The following is a 21,406-nucleotide window of genomic DNA, read 5'->3' as shown; positions in this document are numbered from 1 at the left end:
CACTTGCATGGACAGAGTCTCTGGTTACTAAGCAACCTCAACGTCTTGGCGGACTATATATCTGCTGATCAACACTACGAATGCTGGAAACACACCAGACACACCATGTGAAGTTATTTAACCCGATTATTGTTATTTATATCCGAGATTATTTAATCTAACCCGATCTAAACTCTATCACCCAAACACGGCGGCGTTTGGGTTTCCTACCTCGGACTCCAGCGCAGCCACGGCCGACAACTTTCTTTATTCTGGGTGGAAATAGCAACATAGTTACGCCATTAAATGCGTTTATGGAAACATTTTTAGCGAGAAATGTGCATTTTACTTTCGTAATGTTCGCTCGTGAATGTGAAGGATGTTTGGTTTGATAGTTATGACGAAGAGGGAACGCTCCGTTCACTTGCATGGACATGGACTCATCTAGGCGCGTAGGAGCGGGCGCGTTAGGAGCGTCTGCCCATTTTTGACACAAAATGGTCAAGCAACATTTTAGCTGCGTTACGCGCGTAAAAATTACACGAGATACGCGTCTGGTGTGTTCGTACCATAACGTGTCATGCAATGTGGGGCGGCGGAGCTCAACGACCGCGTCCCTCCCTATGTTTCTCGCATAACCCTGCAGGCTGCAATAATAATTGCAATCAGCGCTATAAGACGCCCAAATGGTCGTAAAGTAGTCTGCCCCATGGTCATATTCTAGGACTGTTGTTGTTTAAAATCGAATTACTCCGCCTGTATCTTTCGGCATTGAAGACTATTTATTCATTTATTTCAGCAGGTATTCAAATTGCATACCTGATTTCATACCTGATTTAAACAGCCGTTATTGAGAAATATCTGATTTCAAAAGTGTTGTTATTGAGAGATTTGCACACATCGTCGGGCCAAGTTCCAAATCGAAGGTCTGCTTGATTGATGACTTGTTTTTCTACTTTTCATGTATTTGCAATGCACTCGCTAAGCCTGTTGTTAAAATAAAATATGGAAGAAATAACTTCCCTATAAGGGACATGACGAGTGTTGCGGATGGCACTTCAAAAGCGTGCAGTAACATTAGGCTATTAGTTTATTTTTAATTCTTACTCACAATTAGTTTAGTTAACATGTTTTAATGTAGCTCAAAATATATATGTAAAAAATAAATATAAATTGTGGGTGTGGTCATACGCCATTAGTTTCTGCCCCACCGAAATGAAGGGGCACCGCACGCTACTGGGAGCATGGTTCTTTTTATTTATTTTTTTATTTTCAGTTTTTGAGGAGGTGCTTCAAATATGCTAATTTTTCTGCAATAATCCAAAATCCAATGGAAAAACCTGTTGGCTTTTTGTCAAGGGAACCCAGGGCGACGCTAACTTCGGGGTTGGCCAACATACATCATCCCTCCACCACTCTACTGTAAAATAATTTATTCTTTATTCTGCCATAGTATTTATTTAGAGGGGGTGGGGGGGGGGGGGGGGGGGGGGATGGTGGATCCAGATCTGTTCCGGAGCATTTCAGCACCTCGGGCAACAGCGCAGGGTTGCCAGGTCCTGCAAAAAACGTGCTGCCCACATACCGTTCAAAATCCACCCAAAATGTCCTAGAAGCATCCCAAATAAAAATGATATTATTGGCCATTTTGGCCAATGTTTTGAAAGTAATAATATTTGAGGTAATATTTTTTTGTTGTTGTTTTAGCAGCGAAATGCACCGTGTGTGTGCGTGTGTGTCTGTGTGTGCCTGTGCGTGTGTGTGTGTGCGTGCGTGTGTGTGCGTGTGTGTGTGTGTGTGTGTGTGTGTGTGTGTGTGTATAACACGCTATTTTATGTTGAAATGCGACGTAATCCAGTGTTCACGAAACGTACACTGTCAACGTATGCTTTTGGCGACTGGGTTGGCTCTCAGATATACGTGTTTCCAACAAGATGATATCATTAAAAGTTACATAAAGTTACGGTTTAATAACACAAACGCAGGAAACACGTGAGCTGCTAGTTTAGCGAAAGCAGCGTCCCTAACAACCTGACGTCGTTGAAACATGCGAGCGAGCCGATAAAATCGTCCTAATAACTATAAAACTCAAGATCAGACACAATCACTGACTGAAGATTATGCAAGTAAAAAGTATGTTTCTCGCTAGATATGTTATTAGAAACACGTTTAACGGTGAATCGGTCCTAAAATATTGCATTTGCCATTCAGATAATAAAGATTAATAAAGATCATACACATTCACTGACTGAAGATTATGTATTTTATGCTATTCAGAATTGTGTCATATTGTATGACTTTTATAATGTGCAATATTTCCAATGGAAAGGAATTATTCAGCACTCTCCTTGCCCTACGAGAAAAAACAAACAAATGTAGGAATTAGAGATAAAGTATTTTTTTAATTAAATCATTAAAGTCGATTCTAAGATATATATTTGTGCAATAATCTGAACTGTACTATGCCATCGAAATACCTTTCCAGAGTCACGGCTCTTGGCCCTCAGCTTGTTGACCTGAGTCTCGGCGATGTCAGCACGTTCCTCAGCCTCCTCCAGCTCATGTTGAACCTTCCTGCACTTGGACAGGTAATAGTTGGCCTGCTCCTCCTGTAGAAACATTCATAATTTGTTTAAATAGGTACTAAAATTGATAACTTGATTTTGTTATGTAGCTTTTACTTGCCGCTTCCTCAGACTGCCTCTTGTAAGCCTTCACCTTCAGCTGCAGCTTATCAACAAGATCCTGGAGTCTGCAACCATTCTTCTTATCCTCCTCAGTCTGATGCACATTTTAAATCGAAAAATCAACATCATGTGGCCTTTAGATATCAAAATTTCATCAAAATGCTAATGCCGTAGAAACATATTTAGAGATGTAAGTTTGACATACCTGGTAGGTGAGTTCCTTGACCCGTCTCTCATGTTTGCGGACACCTTTTACAGCATCTGCTCCACGTCTCTGTTCATTATCAACCTCTGCCTCCAGATCACAAACCTTTCGAATTAAAGTGAATTAATAAATCTCCTTATATTGGACTCAAGCCTATTCTTAAATGCTTGATGATTAATTTCTTACTCTGGCCTCCAGTTTCTGAAGTTGCTTCTTGCCACCCTTCATGGCCAGGCTCTCAGCCTCATCCAGGCGATGCTGCAGGTCTTTCACTGTGACCTCCAGGTTCTTCTTCGTCCTCTCTAAGTAAGAGCTAGTGTCCTGCTCTTTCTTCAGCTCCTCAGCCATCATGGCTGCCTGGACGTAGAAAAAAGGAGCGAATTTCTTTCTGAAGAGGTATTTTGATTTGTCGTTTGATGATTTAAGAAATAAAAATAAACCTACATCAGTGATGGCCTTTTTGGCCTTCTCTTCTGCATTTCTGGCTTCCTGTACACTATCGTCCACCTCACCCTGGACTTGGACCAGGTCGCTTTCCAGCTTCTTCTTTGTGTTCAACAAGCTTGTGTTCTGAAACATATTACAATGCAATTACAGTCAAAATATTTGTGTTCTTGTATTCAAATGATAGGATTATATTGTATGGTTACCTGAGAGTGCAGCAGTCCAACACGCTCGCTGGCGTCCACAAGCTCTTGCTCAGACTATTTATTTATTTATTTCAGCAGGTATTCAAATTGCATACCTGATTTCATACCTGATTTAAACAGCTGTTATTGAGAAATATCTGATTTCAAAAGTGTTGTTATTGAGAGATTTGCACACATCGTCGGGCCAAGTTCCAAATCGAAGGTCTGCTTGATTGATGACTTGTATTTCTACTTTTCATGTATTTGCAATGCACTCGCTAAGCCTGTTGTTAAAATAAAATATGGAAGAAATAACTTCCCTATAAGGGACATGACGAGTGTTGCGGATGGCACTTCAAAAGCGTGCAGTAACATTAGGCTATTAGTTTATTTTTAAATCTTACTCACAATTAGTTTAGTTAACATGTTTTAATGTAGCTCAAAATATATATGTAAAAAATAAATATAAATTGTGGGTGTGGTCATACGCCAGTAGTTTCTGCCCCACCGAAATGAAGGGGCACCGCACGCTACTGGGAGCATGGTTCTTTTTATTAATTTTTTTATTTTCAGTTTTTGAGGAGGTGCTTCAAATATGCTAATTTTTCTGCAATAATCCAAAATCCAATGGAAAAACCTGTTGGCTTTTTGTCAAGGGAACCCAGGGCGACGCTAACTTCGGGGTTGGCCAACATACATCATCCCTCCACCACTCTACTGTAAAATAATTTATTCTTTATTCTGCCATAGTATTTATTTAGAGGGGGGGGGGGGGGGGGGGGGGGGGGGGGTGGTGGATCCAGATCTGTTCCGGAGCATTTCAGCACCTCGGGCAACAGCGCAGGGTTGCCAGGTCCTGCAAAAAACGTGCTGCCCACATACCGTTCAAAATCCACCCAAAATGTCCTAGAAGCATCCCAAATAAAAATGATATTATTGGCCATTTTGGCCAATGTTTTGAAAGTAATAATATTTGAGGGAATATTTTTTTGTTGTTGTTTTAGCCACTTTGCGGCCTCTCTCTGTCTGTTCCAGAGCTGCCCTCAGCTCCTCAATTTCAGCCACCATGAGACCGTTCCTACGGTCCACCATGGCGGCCTGCTCCTTCAGGTCTTCTGCAGCTCTGATGGCATCATCAAGGTGCAGTTGTGCATCCTTATATTACCAGGAACAGAAAACATCAGAAAAGGATATCTTGCACTACATTTTATATGCGCTGTTCATCCTTGGTGTCATACCTTCAGTTGTCCCTGAACATTTCTCAGCTGCTTCTGGTCCTCAGTAGCCTGGCGGTTGGCATGACTCAGCTGGATCTCCATCTCATTCACTCTTCCATCATCTTCTTAATTCTCAGAGCCTCATTCATGCTCCTGACCTCAGAATCAAGAGTGGTCTGCATGGAGTCAATGACCCTCAGGCTATTCCTCTTGGTCTGCTCCATCTCCTCATCCTTCTCAGCCAGCTTCCTGTCAACCTCAACCTTAATCTGGTTCAGCTCCAGCTGGACACGCAGAATCTTGGATTCCTCATGCTCCAGAGTTCCCTAATGTATAAAATTAAATTATGCACATTTATTAAAATTAGATCTACATTTATTTAGATGTGGTTTGCTGCTTTAATCATCCTCACCGTAGCTTCCTCAAGGGCTGACTGGATCTCAGTCTTCTCTGTCTCCACCTGCTTCTTGGATTTCTCCAGCTCATGTATGTTCTTTCCGGTCTCACCAATTTGTTCAGCCAGATCAGAAATCTCCTCTGCAAAGCAATTTTGTATTTGTTATTAGTCGGAAAAGCAAAATAGTGATACTGATGTTATTGACAAAAACTCACGTTGGAGGTTCTTGTTTTCACGCTTCATGGTCTCCAGATGATCTAGAGTTTCTTCATAGGAGTTCTTCATCTTGAAAAGCTCAGTGCTGAGAGAACGAGCCTCTTTAAGACTTCCTTCAAGCTCTGCCTGACCCTCCTCATAATTCTGCTTCCAGTCAGCCAAAACCTGTTTATTATTATTAATAGAGGGGTGCATGTTTAGCCCCTGAGGAAGAATCTTGGGATGAAAATAGAAAAATGTATTTAGATGAATAACAACACACCTTGTCAAAGTTCCTCTGTTTCTTGTCGAGGTTGGCAGCCAGTCCATTGGCCCTCTCCACATCAACCATGAGGTCCTCCACTCCACCTCACCCTGGAGTCTCTGTTTGGTCTTCTCCAGAGAGGCACACTTTGAGTTCACAGCCTCAATCTGTTCCTCAGCCTCCTGAAGGCATAGGGGCCAGTTTTTTCCTGTTAATGAATAACTTGGCTTAAATTGTGTACATTCATCAAATATAATGTCTACTAAAACAACTATGTTTTAAATGTGTGACTCACTTGGACTCCTCTAGCTCTTCAGTGCGCTGGATAGCATCAGTTTCATACTTGCTCCTCCACTGAGCCACCTCACCATTGGCCTTGGACATTCCACGCTACAGCTCAGCCTTAGCCTCCTGCTCCTCCTCAAACTGCTCCCTCAGAAGGTCGCAGTCATGGCGGGCTGATTGCACACCATGAGCAAGAGCATTCTTTACCTACCAAAGGCGAAACAGAGATCTCATAAATTCAATGCATTTCTTGATCTTTGAACCCTACCGTCTTTATGAAGAAATTATCCTTACCTTTACTTCCTCCTCATTTTGCCTCTTCAGCTCCTCAACCTGCTGAGTATAGGCCTGCTTGCCTCTGGTCAGCTGGGAGACAAGAGCTTCCTTCTCCTCAAGCTGTCGCCCAAACTCACCTTGTTGGAGGAGGTGTATCGAATAAGTTTTACATATTGAATTTGTGAGAAAATGTATGTTCAATTATATTCCCAAAATGGTACCCCCAGAATTTCAAATGATACAAACGACTGAATAAAATAATATCAACCATTTTCTGTCAGCAGTCTTGCTCTCTGGGCACTGATGTCATTGACCTGGCGAGCATTCTCATCACTCTTAGCCTTGATTTCACTGAGTTGGTCCTCAAGGGTACGGCAAATCTTTTCCAGATTTCCCTGATGATTAAAAGTTAATCAATTTGAAATCAATGTTGACTTATAGTTATTTATGTACTTATTATTTCTTAACACAATGAAGGTTTTGAAGAATCACTTACCTTGGCCTTAGAAACAGCTTCCATGTTGCCGGAGATGTCATCAATCTCCATCTTGTACTCGCTCTTCTCCTTCTCAAGCTTCTGCTTGACACGCTGGAGGTTATCAATCTGCTCTCCCAGCTCTGCTACACTGTCAGCCTGCTTCTTACGCAGAGCAGCAGCAGTGGCTTCATGCTGCAGGGTGGACTCCTCAAGGTCACGACGCAGCTTCTGAAACTCAGCTTCACGCTTCTTGTTCATCTCAATTTGAGCAGAAGTGGCTCCACCAGCCTCCTCAAGCCTCTCACTGATCTCTTCAAGTTCTAAATCTCTTCCTCCAGCTCTTCAATCCGGGCCTAAATAATGAAAATATTGAGCCAAATAACCAGATATTCATTTCAGAAAATGTATATTCCTTTTGTATTATTTTCCCACCTGAAGCTCCTTGATCTTTTTCTGAAGCCGAGCACCCAGGGACTGCTCATCCTCAATTTTGCTCAGAAGCTGGCTGGTCTCAAAGTCCTTCCTGTGAATGATTAATAAAAACAAAAAAATTATAACAATTATTAACAATTTTAAATGTAATTTAATAAGAAAGCATATGGAGTTCATCCTATTGTGGTTCACAAGATACAAATATCTTACTTCTTGATTTTCTCATCAGACTGCTGTTTGTCGTTCTCAAGATCCATCAGTTTCCTGGGCCAGTTTCAGATCACCCTCAAGCTTTCTCTTGGATCTCTCAAGGTCCATACAGAGCTTCTTCTCTTGCTCCAGTGAACCTTCAAGCTGGATGTCAATAATTTAATATGATTAAGAACCATCATATTGTAGAATATTACCTAAACTCCATTAACAATATGAATAACAAGTTCCCATGAGCTCTTAAACACATCATCCACTCGCTGTTCAAGCTTTGTCTTGGCCTTGGTCAGAGTGTTGACTTTGTCTTCCTCTGCCTGCAGGTCATCAAGGGTCTGCTGGTGTGACTCTTGGAGGGCTTTCTTCTCCTTTGTCAGCTTAGCAACACTCTCATCCTGAGAGGCCATCTCCTCAGTCAGGTTCTTCACCTATAGAAAACATAAAATGATGTGTAATACATGCCAATTTGTATAATTATCTTTTAATCTTCTGTCAAAGAATCATAATAAACCTTGTTCTCAGTGGCATGTTTCTCCTTCTCCACTTTGACCAAGGTAAGCTCCAAATCATCAATGTCCTTCTTAAACTCAGAGCATTCATCTTCAAGTTTCCTCTTCTTGGCAGTCAGCTCAGCATTTATTTACTCCTCATCCTCCAGTCTCTCAGTTGTCTCTTTAAGTTTGGCCTCCAGCTGAATCTTACTCTTGATGAGTCCTTCACACCTTTCTTCAGCATCATTCAGATTCTCTCCTTCCTGTGTGATATTTAGAGATGTAGAACATGTAACATCACATTTACCTCACTGTGTACGGACAGGGATACAAAAATAATGTTTACTTACAGAAGCAACTTGCAGTGAAAGATCATTCTTCTCCTGCAGGAGAGAAACCATCTTCTGCTCAAGTTCCTTCTTCTTGGCCAGGGCAGCTGCCAGGTCTGTCTTCATCTTTTCATAGTTATCCTTCATATTGGAAAGCTCCTTCTCGGTTTCAGCACTCTTCAGAAGAGGCTTGATCTTGTAGTACACCTTCATCCATGGCCAGTGTTTGACATTCATGAATGAGCGGATGTTGTACTGAATAGTGTAGATGGCTTCCCTATAGAATAAAATAAACCATAATTTTGGGGTTCTACTTGGCAGTTAAAAAGCTTTTTGAGTTTTGAGCAATATGTCTAAAAACATACCTCCTCTCTGTCATCTTCACATACTCCTTTCTCATGACATAACCTCTGCATGCAGCCTGAATCATTCCGACAAGAGCAGCCAGCTTCTCATCTCGCATCTCCTCAAGAGTACCCAGAAGACCAGCTTTGAAGAACACCTTAATGTAAGAAAATACTTTTGTCAGCTAGTGACTTACAATGAAGTATAAACATAGTTTTTGACAGCAATAAACAGACCTTGGTGTGTCCAAATTTGTACTCATCGTGAGGCACATCGATGGACCCAAGCAGTTTCTCAGAAGCCTTCTTGTTGTCAATAAACTGGCCTACAGGGACGACACCGGCGTTCAGTACTTTGTACCTGAAGAAGACCATTATAATGTTTTTAACATTCATTAAAATGTCCAAAGGCATTTGTAAAGTTGTCCTTGAAAAATCTTTGAGTTAATACCTCTGCTTGAAGTCAGCATAGAGAATTCTGCTGGGGAAGCCCTTTCTGCATATTCTAATGCCCTCCAGCACACCGTTACACCTCAGCTGGTGGATAACCAGGGAGTTCTCCATGAGTCCTGTTACATTGGTGATAAATACATCGTCAATATAATTAGTTTGGTGTATCAGTGACTAACATGTCATATCCTAACCCAGACAATACACACATTTGTTAGTGCTCACTGTACCTGGAGTCTTTGACTCATTAGGAATCAGGCAACGCACAAAGTGAGGATGGGTGCTCCTCAAGTTGGTCATCAGTTTGCCCAAGTTCCCCTAAAGACATATCCCTGCATAACATGAAATATATACCAATTTACTTATAAAGAACACATTCTGAAAAATGAAATAAGGTCTAATTTTTACATTTGTTTGTGTGTTAACCCTTACCCTGAACTGTGAAGACACGGTCTGCATGGAGCCACCCTTTTTCTTGCCTCCCTTCTTTGCACCCCCGACCTCTGTTATTAATTATTGGTCATGAGTCAGAGTTCGATTTTCACATTTATATTTGTAAAACAGAGGCAATAAATGGCTTGAAAATCTATGGGTATTATAATAGAATGGATTAACAGTTATAAACTATGGTTAAATTCTATAAATATGTACCTTCAACTACAGGTGGGTACAGGACAGGCAGCAGTTTGTTTGAGGACTTCTGGTACAGCTGAATAACAGAGTCATTCAGGGGATCCTTGTTCTTGTCCAGCCAGCCAGTGACGTTGTAGTCCACGGTACCAGCATAGTGCACCAGGGAGAAGTGGGCCTCAGCCTTGCCCTTTGCAGGCTTGGGCTTCTCAAATGCTTTGGTCTTGCCAAGATGCTGGTCATACAGCTTGTTCTTGAAGGTAACGTCTGAGGCCTTGGGGAACATGCACTCCTCTTCAAGGATGGAGAAGATGCCCATTGGCTAAAGAGAAAAATGGATGGATGAAACATTATCAAAAGTAATTCGTAAGTCACGCAAAGTATAATGATGTACAGTTATAATATTCAGTTGTACCTTCTCAATGAGATCAATGCAGGCAGCCAAGTCCATGCCGAAGTCAATGAACTCCCAGATGATACCCTCCTTCTTGTACTCCTCTTGCTCCAGGACGAACATGTGGTGGTTGAAGAACTGTCGCAGTTTCTCATTGGTGAAGTTGATGCATAGCTGCTCCATGCTGTTGTACTAGTAGGGGACATTTAATAAACTGACTCTTACTAGTTTTCAACAATTGAATGGTAATGACTATAGACTCAGAATGAAGGAAATGCTATCAGAAATGCTGCCCCTTATTTAACAACTTGCATCAAAAATCTCAAAACCAGCAATGTCCAGCACACCAATGTAGAATTGTCTTGCTTGCTTGGTGTCCAGCATCGTGTTGATACAGATGACCATCCACAAGAACATCCTCTCATAGATAGACTTGGCCAGGGCAGTGACTGAGTTGTTGACCTGAAATTATTTTTTCTAAATAATCACAAATATTTATCTCACATAGAAAATGCATCATGTTAACAGAATATTTTACCATATTTCGTCGAAACATTGTGTTTTTCTTACCTGAGGTACAGTCTGTCCCTTGGTGACATACTCATTTCCGACCTTCACTCTTGGGTAGCAAAGAGCCTTGAGCATATCAGCAAGGTTCAGACCCAGTAGATAGGAAATCTTGTCGGCCTCTACAAAGTTAACATGAAAAATGAATGGATTATTATCCTGTATAATAATGACTCCAAATGTAATTCAATCAAATATGAACCAATATTCCTTCTAGTGCACTGATGAATACATTTTAATGGTTACCTTCATTGCCATCTGGCTCAGCCTGCTCCTCACGCTGCTCCTGCTTGAACTTCATGTTACCGTGGTGAAGCACAGCACCAGTAAACTTAAAGATGCCCACCTTGTCCTCATTAGTGAAGCCCAAAATATCAATAGCAGCCTGTGTTGAAAACAAAGAACATTTAGAAAACATTTTGTAAAACGTATGCCACGTGGAAAATATATGAATTGTTTTCCAATCAACCACTGACATCAGTAGCATCCAGCTCCTCTTTGACATCAATGCTGGCCACAGTGATCTGACCCTGACTGCACATGGGGAAGTCGTAGGGGTTGCTGGTGATGAGGGTCATTTCTGAGGGATTAAATATATGTCATTTCTCTGCTTAGATTTTGTCATTATCGTTTCCAATCTATATTTTACTAAATTGTTTCATGTGTAATTTCTGAGGGATTAAACAAATGTATTTTATCTGCTTGATATGCTGCTACCTAACAGATAACTTCTGAATAAAAAACGAATTAATCTTTCTTAGCACTTACATGCAATGCATGTTTTCCAAATGCATTTCCACAATATGCAATGGAAGATATAATCTTTACCAAAAACGATTTTTTCTAGAGAGAAAATTAGCCCTTTAAATATTTGAACTTCAGAAGTCATTTGTACATATTAAGTCATATTCGAATAGATAAAGGCAATTCAGGAAAACTTTTCATCTTAATATTAAGTACATTCTTCACACTCTTACTATTATAAAATCTCACCAATGATCTCAGGTTTGTGGTTGGTCATCATCTGGTAGAAGATGTGATAGCCTCTCTCATCGGGAAGCTGGAATGTCACTCTTGACTTCTCCAGCAGATCTATAAGGCCCATTCATTAATCAAAACCTATACCACTAATAATCTTGGTTAAGGAATCCACATGTAGAACTAGATACTTACACGTCTCAATGTCAGCACTGGATAGTTTACCGTTTGCTTGGAAATGAATTCTGATGAATTTACCCTGTTTGGAAAATAATTCGTTTCAACATCTTTTAAAAAATGCTCAAAAACTCAGGAGTATCTTCAGGGATGAATTCTTCTCATACTTACAAAACGGGAGGAGTTGTCATTTCTCACAGTCTTGGCATTACCATAGGCCTCCAGCAGGGGATTGGCTGCAATAATCTGGTCCTCCAGTGACCCCTATAATCAAGCATAAAATGTTAATACCTTTTTACTGAATTATATTTGAATTCTTCGTGTTCTTACGTGATTTTTTAATGTATTGATTCATTGATATAATGTTTAGTTTTATTTTTCAAACATAATTTTATCTTTCCAGCGCCTGCATCCTTCTTATTATCTCCTCCACCACCCACATGGTAGCAAAGTACTGGATGACACGCTTGGTCCTTCCAGCACCGGATTCTCCACAGGGTGTGAAAAGAAGATAAAGTAATTTCATTTTGACATGTTTTCCAATGAGGGAATCATTGTATTATATTTATATCATGTTTCCAGCATCAAATTTACGTGATAAGGACTGACTGGTTCTCTCTATCTGTTAAACAAATGCATCAAACATTGCATGAGTATGTCTCGAATTGATGAAAACTAGATAAGATTAGGGATTTGAAACTTTGAATTTACAAACCAGTTGTTCTGGAAGGCGTTGTCAGAGACAGAGAAGATGTGGGGTGGAGCCTCCATACGCTTCTTGCCTCTGTAGGCATTGACAACCGACTGGTCGTACACTGGGAGCCACTTGTAGGGGTTTACAGTGGCACAGAACAGCCCAGAGTAGGTCTGAAGGAGGTCAGATAGATTCACATTGATTTGACCTATTAACGATTCATTTCACTTACTTTTCTTATATTTTCATTGAGGCAAAATATCTTACATAGATCATCCATGCTGAATAACGCTCTGCAAGGTTATACAACACAGAGGCTTCATTGAGATGGGTCATCATGGCCATGTCCTCAATTTTGTCATACTTGGGAGGGTTCATGGGTGTGATATCGTCCTCCTTGACTGTCTTCTCCTAAAAAATGGAAACCCATTTTTAGTTTTCTTACCAGTGCAGCTATTGAGACTTAAACTTTCTTAATGATACCAGTTGATGATCAATCTCTGCCTACCTCTTTTGCAGCCAAAACTGTGACGGTGACTTTGCCACCCTCCCTCTTATTGATGGTACACTTTACGTACAGTTCCTTAACATCAGTGACACATGCAGCAGCCTTCGCATCGAATGGCGCGCTCTGGGCCTCAATCCTCTCCTTCTCTGGCTTCCGGAGGAAAATGGCCGCCTGGCCGTAAATGGCCATCTCTGCGTCCGTACTCATGATGGAGGCTTATTTGATAAAAACAAACATACTACTTGATTAATGTTATCTTACAAGTACACATAGCTTCAAGAAGGTTTGGAGATATTTAGTGACGTGATGATATTAAATAATTCTTACCGTTTACTTCCCTTCAACCGCAGAAGAAGTTATGAGTCATATTGGTTACAAGTCAGAGTCTAATCTACACATTCTAATGGCTCGTTTTTGAATGAAATGGAAAATTTTACATAAAATGTATGTCAGTGCAGAGCTACTTGATTTTTAGTACTAAATTACGTCACAAATGTCTCTTTTCTATCAACATTTAACATCTGAAACCAACAAAGTAAACTCAGTAAGTGCTAAGTAAATAATACATTACACAGAAGTTCCAAACATAACGTAACAAGAATCCCCCACATTCTCTTATGGTTTCTATAACAACGTAACTGAACTAATTTTCATTCAAAGTAGAATATAAAAAAATATTTTCGAGGTAAGGCTAATTCTAATAACCGATGAAAACAACACTTTTCCTAAGATTCGGGCTGTTGTTTTGGGTCTTTGGTGCTCCCACACACATACAAACTTTAAAAAAAGTCTGTACATGATTTTTGTAAGATATGCATTGCTGAAAGCGAGTCAGTTCCGGCGCCCCTCCTACGTAGGAATGGGATATGTTTGAATATGACCTCCCATTTCCCCACCCCCCTCCAATCAGAGCATAGCTAAGATTTTGTGGACCAGCGGACGAGCACTGGGCGGAGATGTTTGCGCATTCAGAAGCAGGGATATTCGATACAAATATAGATGTCTAATTTGTCAGTTTGCCATGTGACTGCCTGGCAGGGAGTCCGGCGGAGCTGTCGGATTGCCGCCGAGGCTCTGGAGCAAGTCCGGCAGTTAAGGTGGGGGAGCTTCGGCGGCAATCCGGCAGCTCCGGCAGGGGGAGTTCGGCGGCAGCCCGGCAGCTCAGCTCCGGAAGTACAATCCATTTCTCCGCTAGAGCTGCCGGACTGCCACCGAGCTCCCCCCGCCGGATGTGCCGGACTGCCGCCGAAGCTCTGGCGGCAGTCCGGCAGCTCCGGCAGCCCTGGCAGCTCCGGCGGGGGGAGCTGGGCGGCAGTCCGGAAGCTCAGCTCCGGGAGAACAATCCCTTTTTCCTCCATCTCGCTGATCAATATGGACGTCAGAGAGTCAAGGCCAAAGTTCCTTTCCCCCAATTATTCTCAACCATAGCCGAGATAACCCCCACTACGAGTCTTTACTTGTTGTGGAAGTACGAGAGACATCAGACGCAGTCTTTATGATTCATAATATCATCCGATGGGCACATAGCTTTTGGCTGTGATATTAGATATAATATTATATAATTCGCTATATATTATTATTATTATTATTATGATATCCTATTCTATAGATATAGAGTTCCGGTAGTCCGTAAACGGCAACCATCACTTCTCCTCCATTCTGTGGTTCACTCTGACAGCTCATTGGTCAATGGGCAGCAGCTCATTTGCGTTAAAGGTACAGACACCAGAAAAAGCGCATTCCGAAGGGACTGAAACAGAGGGGAAAAGCGAGATCTTTTTTCCTAAAAGCTATTTCCAGCAAACAGCTTCAAAAACATGTTTTCTGGAACTCATATACTTTGTTTACTTGTTGGGAAAACACCATAATATGTCTCCTTTAATGAAAACAAGGACGCAAGATTCCCTATTCTAAAGCAATAGTCTTTCCTAGAAAGCAGCTCTCCTGGACAGCGGTCTGACTTGGTTTGAAAACACTGAAAACGTCATTCAAAACATGAATTCCCAAAACATATGCAATGCAAACAAATGCCTGAATAAAACCTCAATGTATTTAACTATTATGTAACGGCTTCTTAAATAATATACAATAAAAGAAATCTCCATTAAAAAAAAGTTAACAGAAGGCAGGTAGCCTAAATATGGAAGTAGTCATTTAAATAAATGAAAAGAAGCTCCATGAAAACAAGAGTGTAAAAATCTCTTCTCTAATGCAATGGTCCCTCCAAGACAGCAGCTGAAGCATCAGTCATACTTACCACCAGTTGTAATAACCTGAAAATCCCCTGCAGTCCATCAATCTCATCTTCTGGCCTCTTTTATAGTGGTGGATCTGCAGTCCAGGCAGAAACTATATAAGGGCAGATCTTCAAAACTCTTTTTTTAAACTTTGCAAATAATCTGTTCATTGGCTCATTCTTTGAGTGCCTTACATGATAACAATTTATGTAGTTGATGTATTTATATCTCAATAGCTTAACTGCCACATCAACACATTTCAACAGTTTTCATGCTGGAATTAATTTCCTAATGTCTGGGGATATTTCATGTTTGCAGTTTTTTTCATGAAAATTCAGAACATTTATTCGGTTTAACAAGTTAAGAATCAGTTAAATCTAAATATAATATAGTAATGTTTATTACAAGTGCTTGCCACATTGCAAGCGTTAGCCAACATTCTGTATGGTTGGCATGATTTAATATCTTTTATTTTTTATTTATGTTTACTCTTACTAAAAGGCATTTTTCTTTTTATATAATATATAATATAAATTTAATTAAAATAATGAAAATGTATCTATATATTAAGCAACAGCAATTCTAATATATAATCCCTATCTTACTTAATCATCTTTACATTTTTATTTTTGAATTTATATGTCTGATTTTGTTTCTGTAGCACTGAATCTGTTAGCTTGATGTCCGAGTGCTTGACCTCATTAAAAGGCACCAATGGCACATTGCATCATTTTCATGAGCAAATGCCGTTTATATGGAATTTTGAGCATTATTGAGAATGAAATCCACATTGTGACAGATTTTTGGAGTTACTGACAATTTTGTTATTTGTACACATTTAGTTGAATGAATCGTACATCTAAGTCATCATAGTACCTCAATAAGTCAACAGTTTTCTAGTCTACTATCGCTAACCATGAGCCATAGCTGCTCCCCAGAGGATAGCCGCCTCCCACATGCCTGAATAAGTGCCTGCACTGCTCTGCCTAGATGATTATAAGGCACATATGCCCATGACCACTTAAGCAGGCTAGAATTCGTGGTGAGTAGCCAATGAACGCTAGGCATTCACCCTCATGCCATGCTACACAACAGCTGTAAATACATGTGGTCTGAATAATGAATATTGGGGGGAGAGTGAGAGGCGGAAGAGAATACAGTTTAAACTCTTTAATCGAAATGTGTATTAGTTAGGTATTTATTGAAGCTCCACCTGCCCATTTGGGAGCACTGTGTTGCCTAATGGCGGGAGGCTGTTTTAAGATGATTGCTACCGACTCACATTCTCTGCATTTCAAAGCAACCTTATGCAATTATTTGTGTAGGATTATGTTCTCCCAAATCTTAACGGTAATTCCTTGACGAAAGTGAGTTCATTACATTGACTTGGTAGCCCATATTGAAAGTTGGATGCCAGCAGCTAACCTGTGGCACTTTGATTGTGGGGTTACCACCAGGATATGCAGTTACGGTTAATTTTGCTGAAGTACTGTACTGAACAAAATTGCATTAGTTGTCCTTAAACCTCTTAGAACATTACAAAGCATTATTTTACTTTTAACTCACTCTATTTGTCTTATGCCTGAATTATGATAATGTCGGATGTAACTAAAAGTAATTTTAGGTTAATTTTAGAAGATGTCAAAGAAGCCATTTCAGCTAAAACTGAATCACAAATATTGAAACTAAACAACCCAAAATATCTCTCCTCCCTCCATCCCTAAGTGTTGCATGTTGATATTGTGATGATGTTGATCTCATTACAGTGCATTCAATTTGGTAATAGCTTGACGAATGGCATTAAAAATGACATGGCATTAATCTTAAATCTTAACTCCATTAGTTTAGTGCCAGGGAACCCAAAATCATGTTATTTTGGTTTAAAACAACTTATTTTGTCTTCCAGTAATCCAAACCATTTTTTCACTCACTAAAATGAATGTCATTCACATAAAACAATTATCCAATCATATATTTTTGCCAGTCTCTGTCAACCAGTTTGTGAACACTGGACCCTAGGAAATAGAAGACCTGTCATTCCCTTTCATCTGCAATTCCTTTTCCAAAAAAGCACAAAGCCTGTGTAAAGACAGAAAATCCCAGCAATATGACGCAGTGACTGAAGCAATTAATCATTACATCAATAAAAAAAATCAGCATAAAATCTCTTTCCCAACAGCCGAATGACCTTGTGTCTGACCACATCCAATTAGCTCTTGATAAGGATCCAGATCCAGTGAAGATATTCTCTGATTACAGGGCTATGCAAAGAAAGTAAGGTCAAACAAATAAATACAAAATACAAGATGGAAAGTTGTTCTATAGTTTATTGATTTCTTTTCACAATTTAGCCATATTTTATGACTTGTATGAATGATGTTTCAAATATGAGGAATTATTCAGCAGTCTCCTTTCCCTAAAGAGAAAATCAAAAGAAAAGTAGGGTTTAAATTTGTAAAAGGCATTTTTAAAGTAAAGAATTCTAGGAAATTATTAAATAGAAAATAGTTGAAAATTCTGAACTGTACTTTTACTGTCCAATTACCTTTCCAGAGTCACGGGTCTTGGCCCTCAGCTTGTTGACCTGAGTCTCAGCAATATCAGCACGTTCCTCAGCCTCCTCCAGCTCATGTTGAACCTTCCTGCACTTGGACAGGTAAGAGTTGGCCTGCTCCTCCTGTAGATATATTCATATTTTGTCATTTAAAATTTAATGTCGCAAAGTTGAGTTGAGTATCCCTTGTAATTCCTTGTAACTTACCGCTTCCTCAGACTGTCTCTTGTAAGCCTTCACCTTCATTTGCAGCTTGTCAACAAGATCCTGAAGTCTGCAGCCATTCTTCTTATCCTCCTCAGTCTGATGCACATTTGAAAGTGAAAAAATCCACATCATGTTGCCTTTATCTATGATCAAAATGCTATAATAAACATATTTGGAGATGTAAATTGGACATACCTGGTAGGTGAGTTCCTTGACTCTCCTCTCATATTTGCGGACACCTTTTATAGCTTCTGCTCCACGCCTCTGTTCATTATCAACCTCTGACTCCAGATCGCGAACCTTGAGAGTAAAAGTGAATGACTCAACCTTGTCCTTACACTTGAGTAATACATTTTTAAATGCTGGGTGATTATTGTCTTACTCTGGCCTCCAGTTTCTGCAGCTGCTTCTTGCCACCCTTCATGGCCAGGTTCTCAGCCTCATCCAGGCGATGCTGCAGGTCTTTCACTGTGACCTCCAGGTTCTTCTTCATCCTCTCAAGGTGAGAACTAGTATCCTGCTCTTTTTTCAGCTCCTCAGCCATCATGGCAGCCTACAAGAAGAAGTAATATATTCATCAAGAGTTCCATTAAGTTCTCAAAACATCAATTAACAAACAAATATAGGCCTACATCAGTGATGGCTTTCTTGGCCTTCTCTTCAGCATTTCTGGCTTCCTGGACACTGTCGTCCACCTCACCCTGGACTTGGACCAGGTCACTTTCCAGCTTTTTCTTTGAGTTCAACAGGCTTGTGTTCTGAAACATATTATTACTCAATTACTGTTAAAACATGAACGTGTTCTTGTAATCGTATGACAGGATTCAAATGTTTGTTTACCTGAGAGTGCAGCAGTCCAACACGCTCGCTGGCATCCAGCAGCTCTTGCTCAGCCACTTTGCGGCCTCTCTCTGTCTGTTCCAGAGCTGCCCTCAGCTCCTCAATTTCAGCCACCATGAGACCGTTCCTACGTTCCACCATGGCAGCCTGCTCCTTCAGGTCTTCCGCAGCTCTGACAGCATCATCAAGATGCAGTTGGGCATCCTAATATTCACATGAAAACAGAACTGAATAGTTCACCACAAGATATAAATGCAACTATATTCTACATGTGCCGTACATTACATCTGTGTTTTACCTTCAGTTGTCCTTGAACATTTCTCAGCTGCTTCTGGGCCTCAGCAGCCTGGCGGTTGGCATGACTCAGCTGGATCTCCATCTCATTCAGGTCTCCTTCCATCTTCTTCTTGATTCTCAGGGCATCATTCCTGCTCCTGACCTCAGAGTCAAGAGTGGCCTGCATGGAGTCAATGACCCTCTGGCTGTTCCTCTTGATCTGCTCCATCTCCTCATCCTTTTCAGCCAGCTTCCTGTCAACCTCACCCTTAATCTGGTTCAGCTCCAGTTGGACACGCAGAATCTTGGATTCCTCATGCTCCAGGGTTCCCTAAGGTATAAAATAAAAATTGACAAAATTGCAGACACTAATTATTTGATTTTTTATGTTGTTTTGCAGATTGAATCCTCACCTCAGCTTCCTCAAGGGCTGACTGGATCTCAGTCTTCTCTGTCTCCACCTGCTTCTTGGATTTCTCCAGCTCATGGATGCTCTTTCCGGTCTCACCAATTTGTTCAGTCAAATCAGAAATCTCCTCTGCAAAGCAATTTTGCATTTGTCATAAGTCTGATACATATTTTACCACAACCTAGCACTTTAATATTATTTAACAAATACTCACGTTGAAGGTTTTTGTTTTCACGCTTCATGGTCTCCAGATGATCTAGAGTTTCTTCATAGGAGTTCTTCATCTTGAAAAGCTCAGTGCTGAGAGAACGAGCCTCTTTAAGACTTCCTTCAAGCTCTGCCTGACCCTCCTCATATTTCTGCTTCCAGTCAGCCAAAACCTGCACAATATTGTTAATAAAGTAGGAAAAGTTTAGCACTTGAAGAATAATCATTGTATACAAATATTTAAAATGTCATCTCAATGAATTACAACACACCTTGTCAAAGTTCCTCTGCTTCTTGTCTAGGTTGGCTGCCAGTCCGTTGGCCCTCTCCACATCAACCATGAGGTCCTCCACCTCACCCTGGAGTCTCTGTTTGGTCTTCTCCAGAGAGGCACACTTGGAGTTCACAGCCTCAATCTGTTCCTCAGCCTCTTGAAGGCGCTGGGCAAGCTTTTTCTGTTAAAGAATAACATGGCTTAATTTGGGTACGTTAACAATTATAATGTCCAATTTAGGTAAAGTTTTAAATGATTTACTCACTTGGACTCCTCAAGCTCCTCAGTGCGCTGGATAGCATCAGTTTCATACTTGCTCCTCCACTGAGCCACCTCACCGTTGGCCTTGGACATTCCACGCTGTAGCTCAGCCTTGGCCTCCTGCTCCTCCTCAAACTGCTCCCTCAGAAGATCACAGTCATGGCGGGCTGATTGCACACCAATGAGCGAGAGAATTCTTTGCCTACAAAAGGCGAAACAGAGATCTCGTAAATTCAATACATTTCATGATCTTTGAAGCCTACCGTCTTTATGAATAAATGATCCTTACTTTTACTTCCTCCTCATTTTGCCTCTTCAGCTCCTCAACCTGCTGAGTAAAGGCCTGCTTGCCTCTGGTCAGCTGGGAGACAAGAGCTTCCTTCTCCTCAAGCTGTCGACCAAACTCACCTAGTCGGAGGAAGTATGTCAAATTAGTTATACATATTGAGTTTGTGAGAAAATCTCATCTCATCTCATCTCATTTTCGTCCGCTTATCCGGGGTCGGGTCGCGGGGGGAGCAGCTCAAGCAGGGGGCCCCAGACTTCCCTTTCCCGGGCCACATTGACCAGCTCTGACGGGGGGATCCCGAGGCGTTCCCAGGCCAGTGTTGAGATATAATCTCTCCACCTAGTCCTGGGTCTTCCCCAAGGTCTCCTCCCCACTGGACGTGCCTGAAACACCTCCCAAGGAAGGCGCCCAGTGGGCATCCTTACCAGATGCCCGAACCACCTCAGATGTCTCCTTTCTAAGTAAAGGAGCAGCGGCTCTAATCTGAGTTCCTCACGGATGGCTGAGCTTCTCACCCTATCCCTAAGGGAGACACCAGCCACCCTTCTGAGAAAAATCATCTCGGCCGCTTGTACCCGTGATCTCGTCCTTTCGGTCATCACCCAGCCCTCATGACCATAAGTGAGGATAGGAACGAAGATCGACCGGTAGATCGAGAGCTTTGCCTTGCGGCTCAGCTCTCTTTTCGTTACAACGGTGCGGTAAAGCGAACGCAATACCGCCCCCACTGCTCCGATTCTCCGGCCAATCTCACGCTCCATAGTACCCTCACTCGCGAACAAGACCCCGAGGTACTTGAACTCCTTCACTTGGGCTAAGGACTCATTTCCTACCCGGAGTAAGCAATCCACCGGTTTCCTGCTAAGAGTCATGGCCTCAGATTTAGCGGTGCTGATCCTCATCCCAGCCGCTTCACACTCGGCCGCCAGCCAATCCAGTGAGTGCTGAAGTTCACAGGCCGATGATCCAATGAGGACCACATCATCTGCAAAAAGCAGTGACGAGATCCTCAGACCACCGAACTGCAACCCTCCACAC

At 41.3% G+C, this 21,406-nt stretch overlaps 1 protein-coding gene and 2 pseudogenes across 2 annotated transcripts in view; all 3 read right to left on the bottom strand.

Annotated features, from left to right (window-relative positions):
* Positions 1–2,622: 2,622 nt before the first annotated feature.
* Positions 2,623–12,054, bottom strand: LOC115541295 (myosin heavy chain, fast skeletal muscle-like; annotated as a pseudogene).
* A 148-nt stretch (positions 12,055–12,202) lies between these two features.
* LOC115541294 (myosin-1-like) lies at positions 12,203–13,021 on the bottom strand. The gene is made up of 4 exons (XM_030352981.1): positions 12,815–13,021; positions 12,574–12,714; positions 12,336–12,479; positions 12,203–12,247 (listed from the first exon to the last, which is right to left on the bottom strand). The coding sequence occupies exons 1-4, from the start codon at positions 13,019–13,021 to the stop codon at positions 12,203–12,205; spliced, it is 537 nt and encodes a 178-aa protein (XP_030208841.1).
* Positions 13,022–17,360: 4,339 nt separating this feature from the next.
* Positions 17,361–21,406, bottom strand: part of LOC115541293 (myosin heavy chain, fast skeletal muscle-like) — an 18,344-nt pseudogene continuing 14,298 nt past the window's right edge. Inside the window, exons 25-35 of the transcript XR_003976314.1 lie at positions 19,817–19,999; positions 19,552–19,717; positions 19,342–19,466; positions 18,951–19,259; positions 18,653–18,856; positions 18,445–18,570; positions 18,195–18,365; positions 18,008–18,112; positions 17,813–17,908; positions 17,597–17,728; positions 17,361–17,467 (exon numbers count right to left, since the gene is read on the bottom strand). The product of XR_003976314.1 is annotated as a myosin heavy chain, fast skeletal muscle-like (transcript). The remainder of the gene's footprint in view (positions 17,468–17,596; positions 17,729–17,812; positions 17,909–18,007; positions 18,113–18,194; positions 18,366–18,444; positions 18,571–18,652; positions 18,857–18,950; positions 19,260–19,341; positions 19,467–19,551; positions 19,718–19,816; positions 20,000–21,406) is intronic.

The sequence above is a fragment of the Gadus morhua genome, chromosome 4 (assembly GCF_902167405.1).
Source record: "Gadus morhua chromosome 4, gadMor3.0, whole genome shotgun sequence".
NCBI lineage: Eukaryota > Metazoa > Chordata > Actinopteri > Gadiformes > Gadidae > Gadus > Gadus morhua.
The sequence above is the reverse complement of the archived record's forward strand: the minus strand, read 5'-3'. Positions and strand labels throughout refer to the sequence as shown.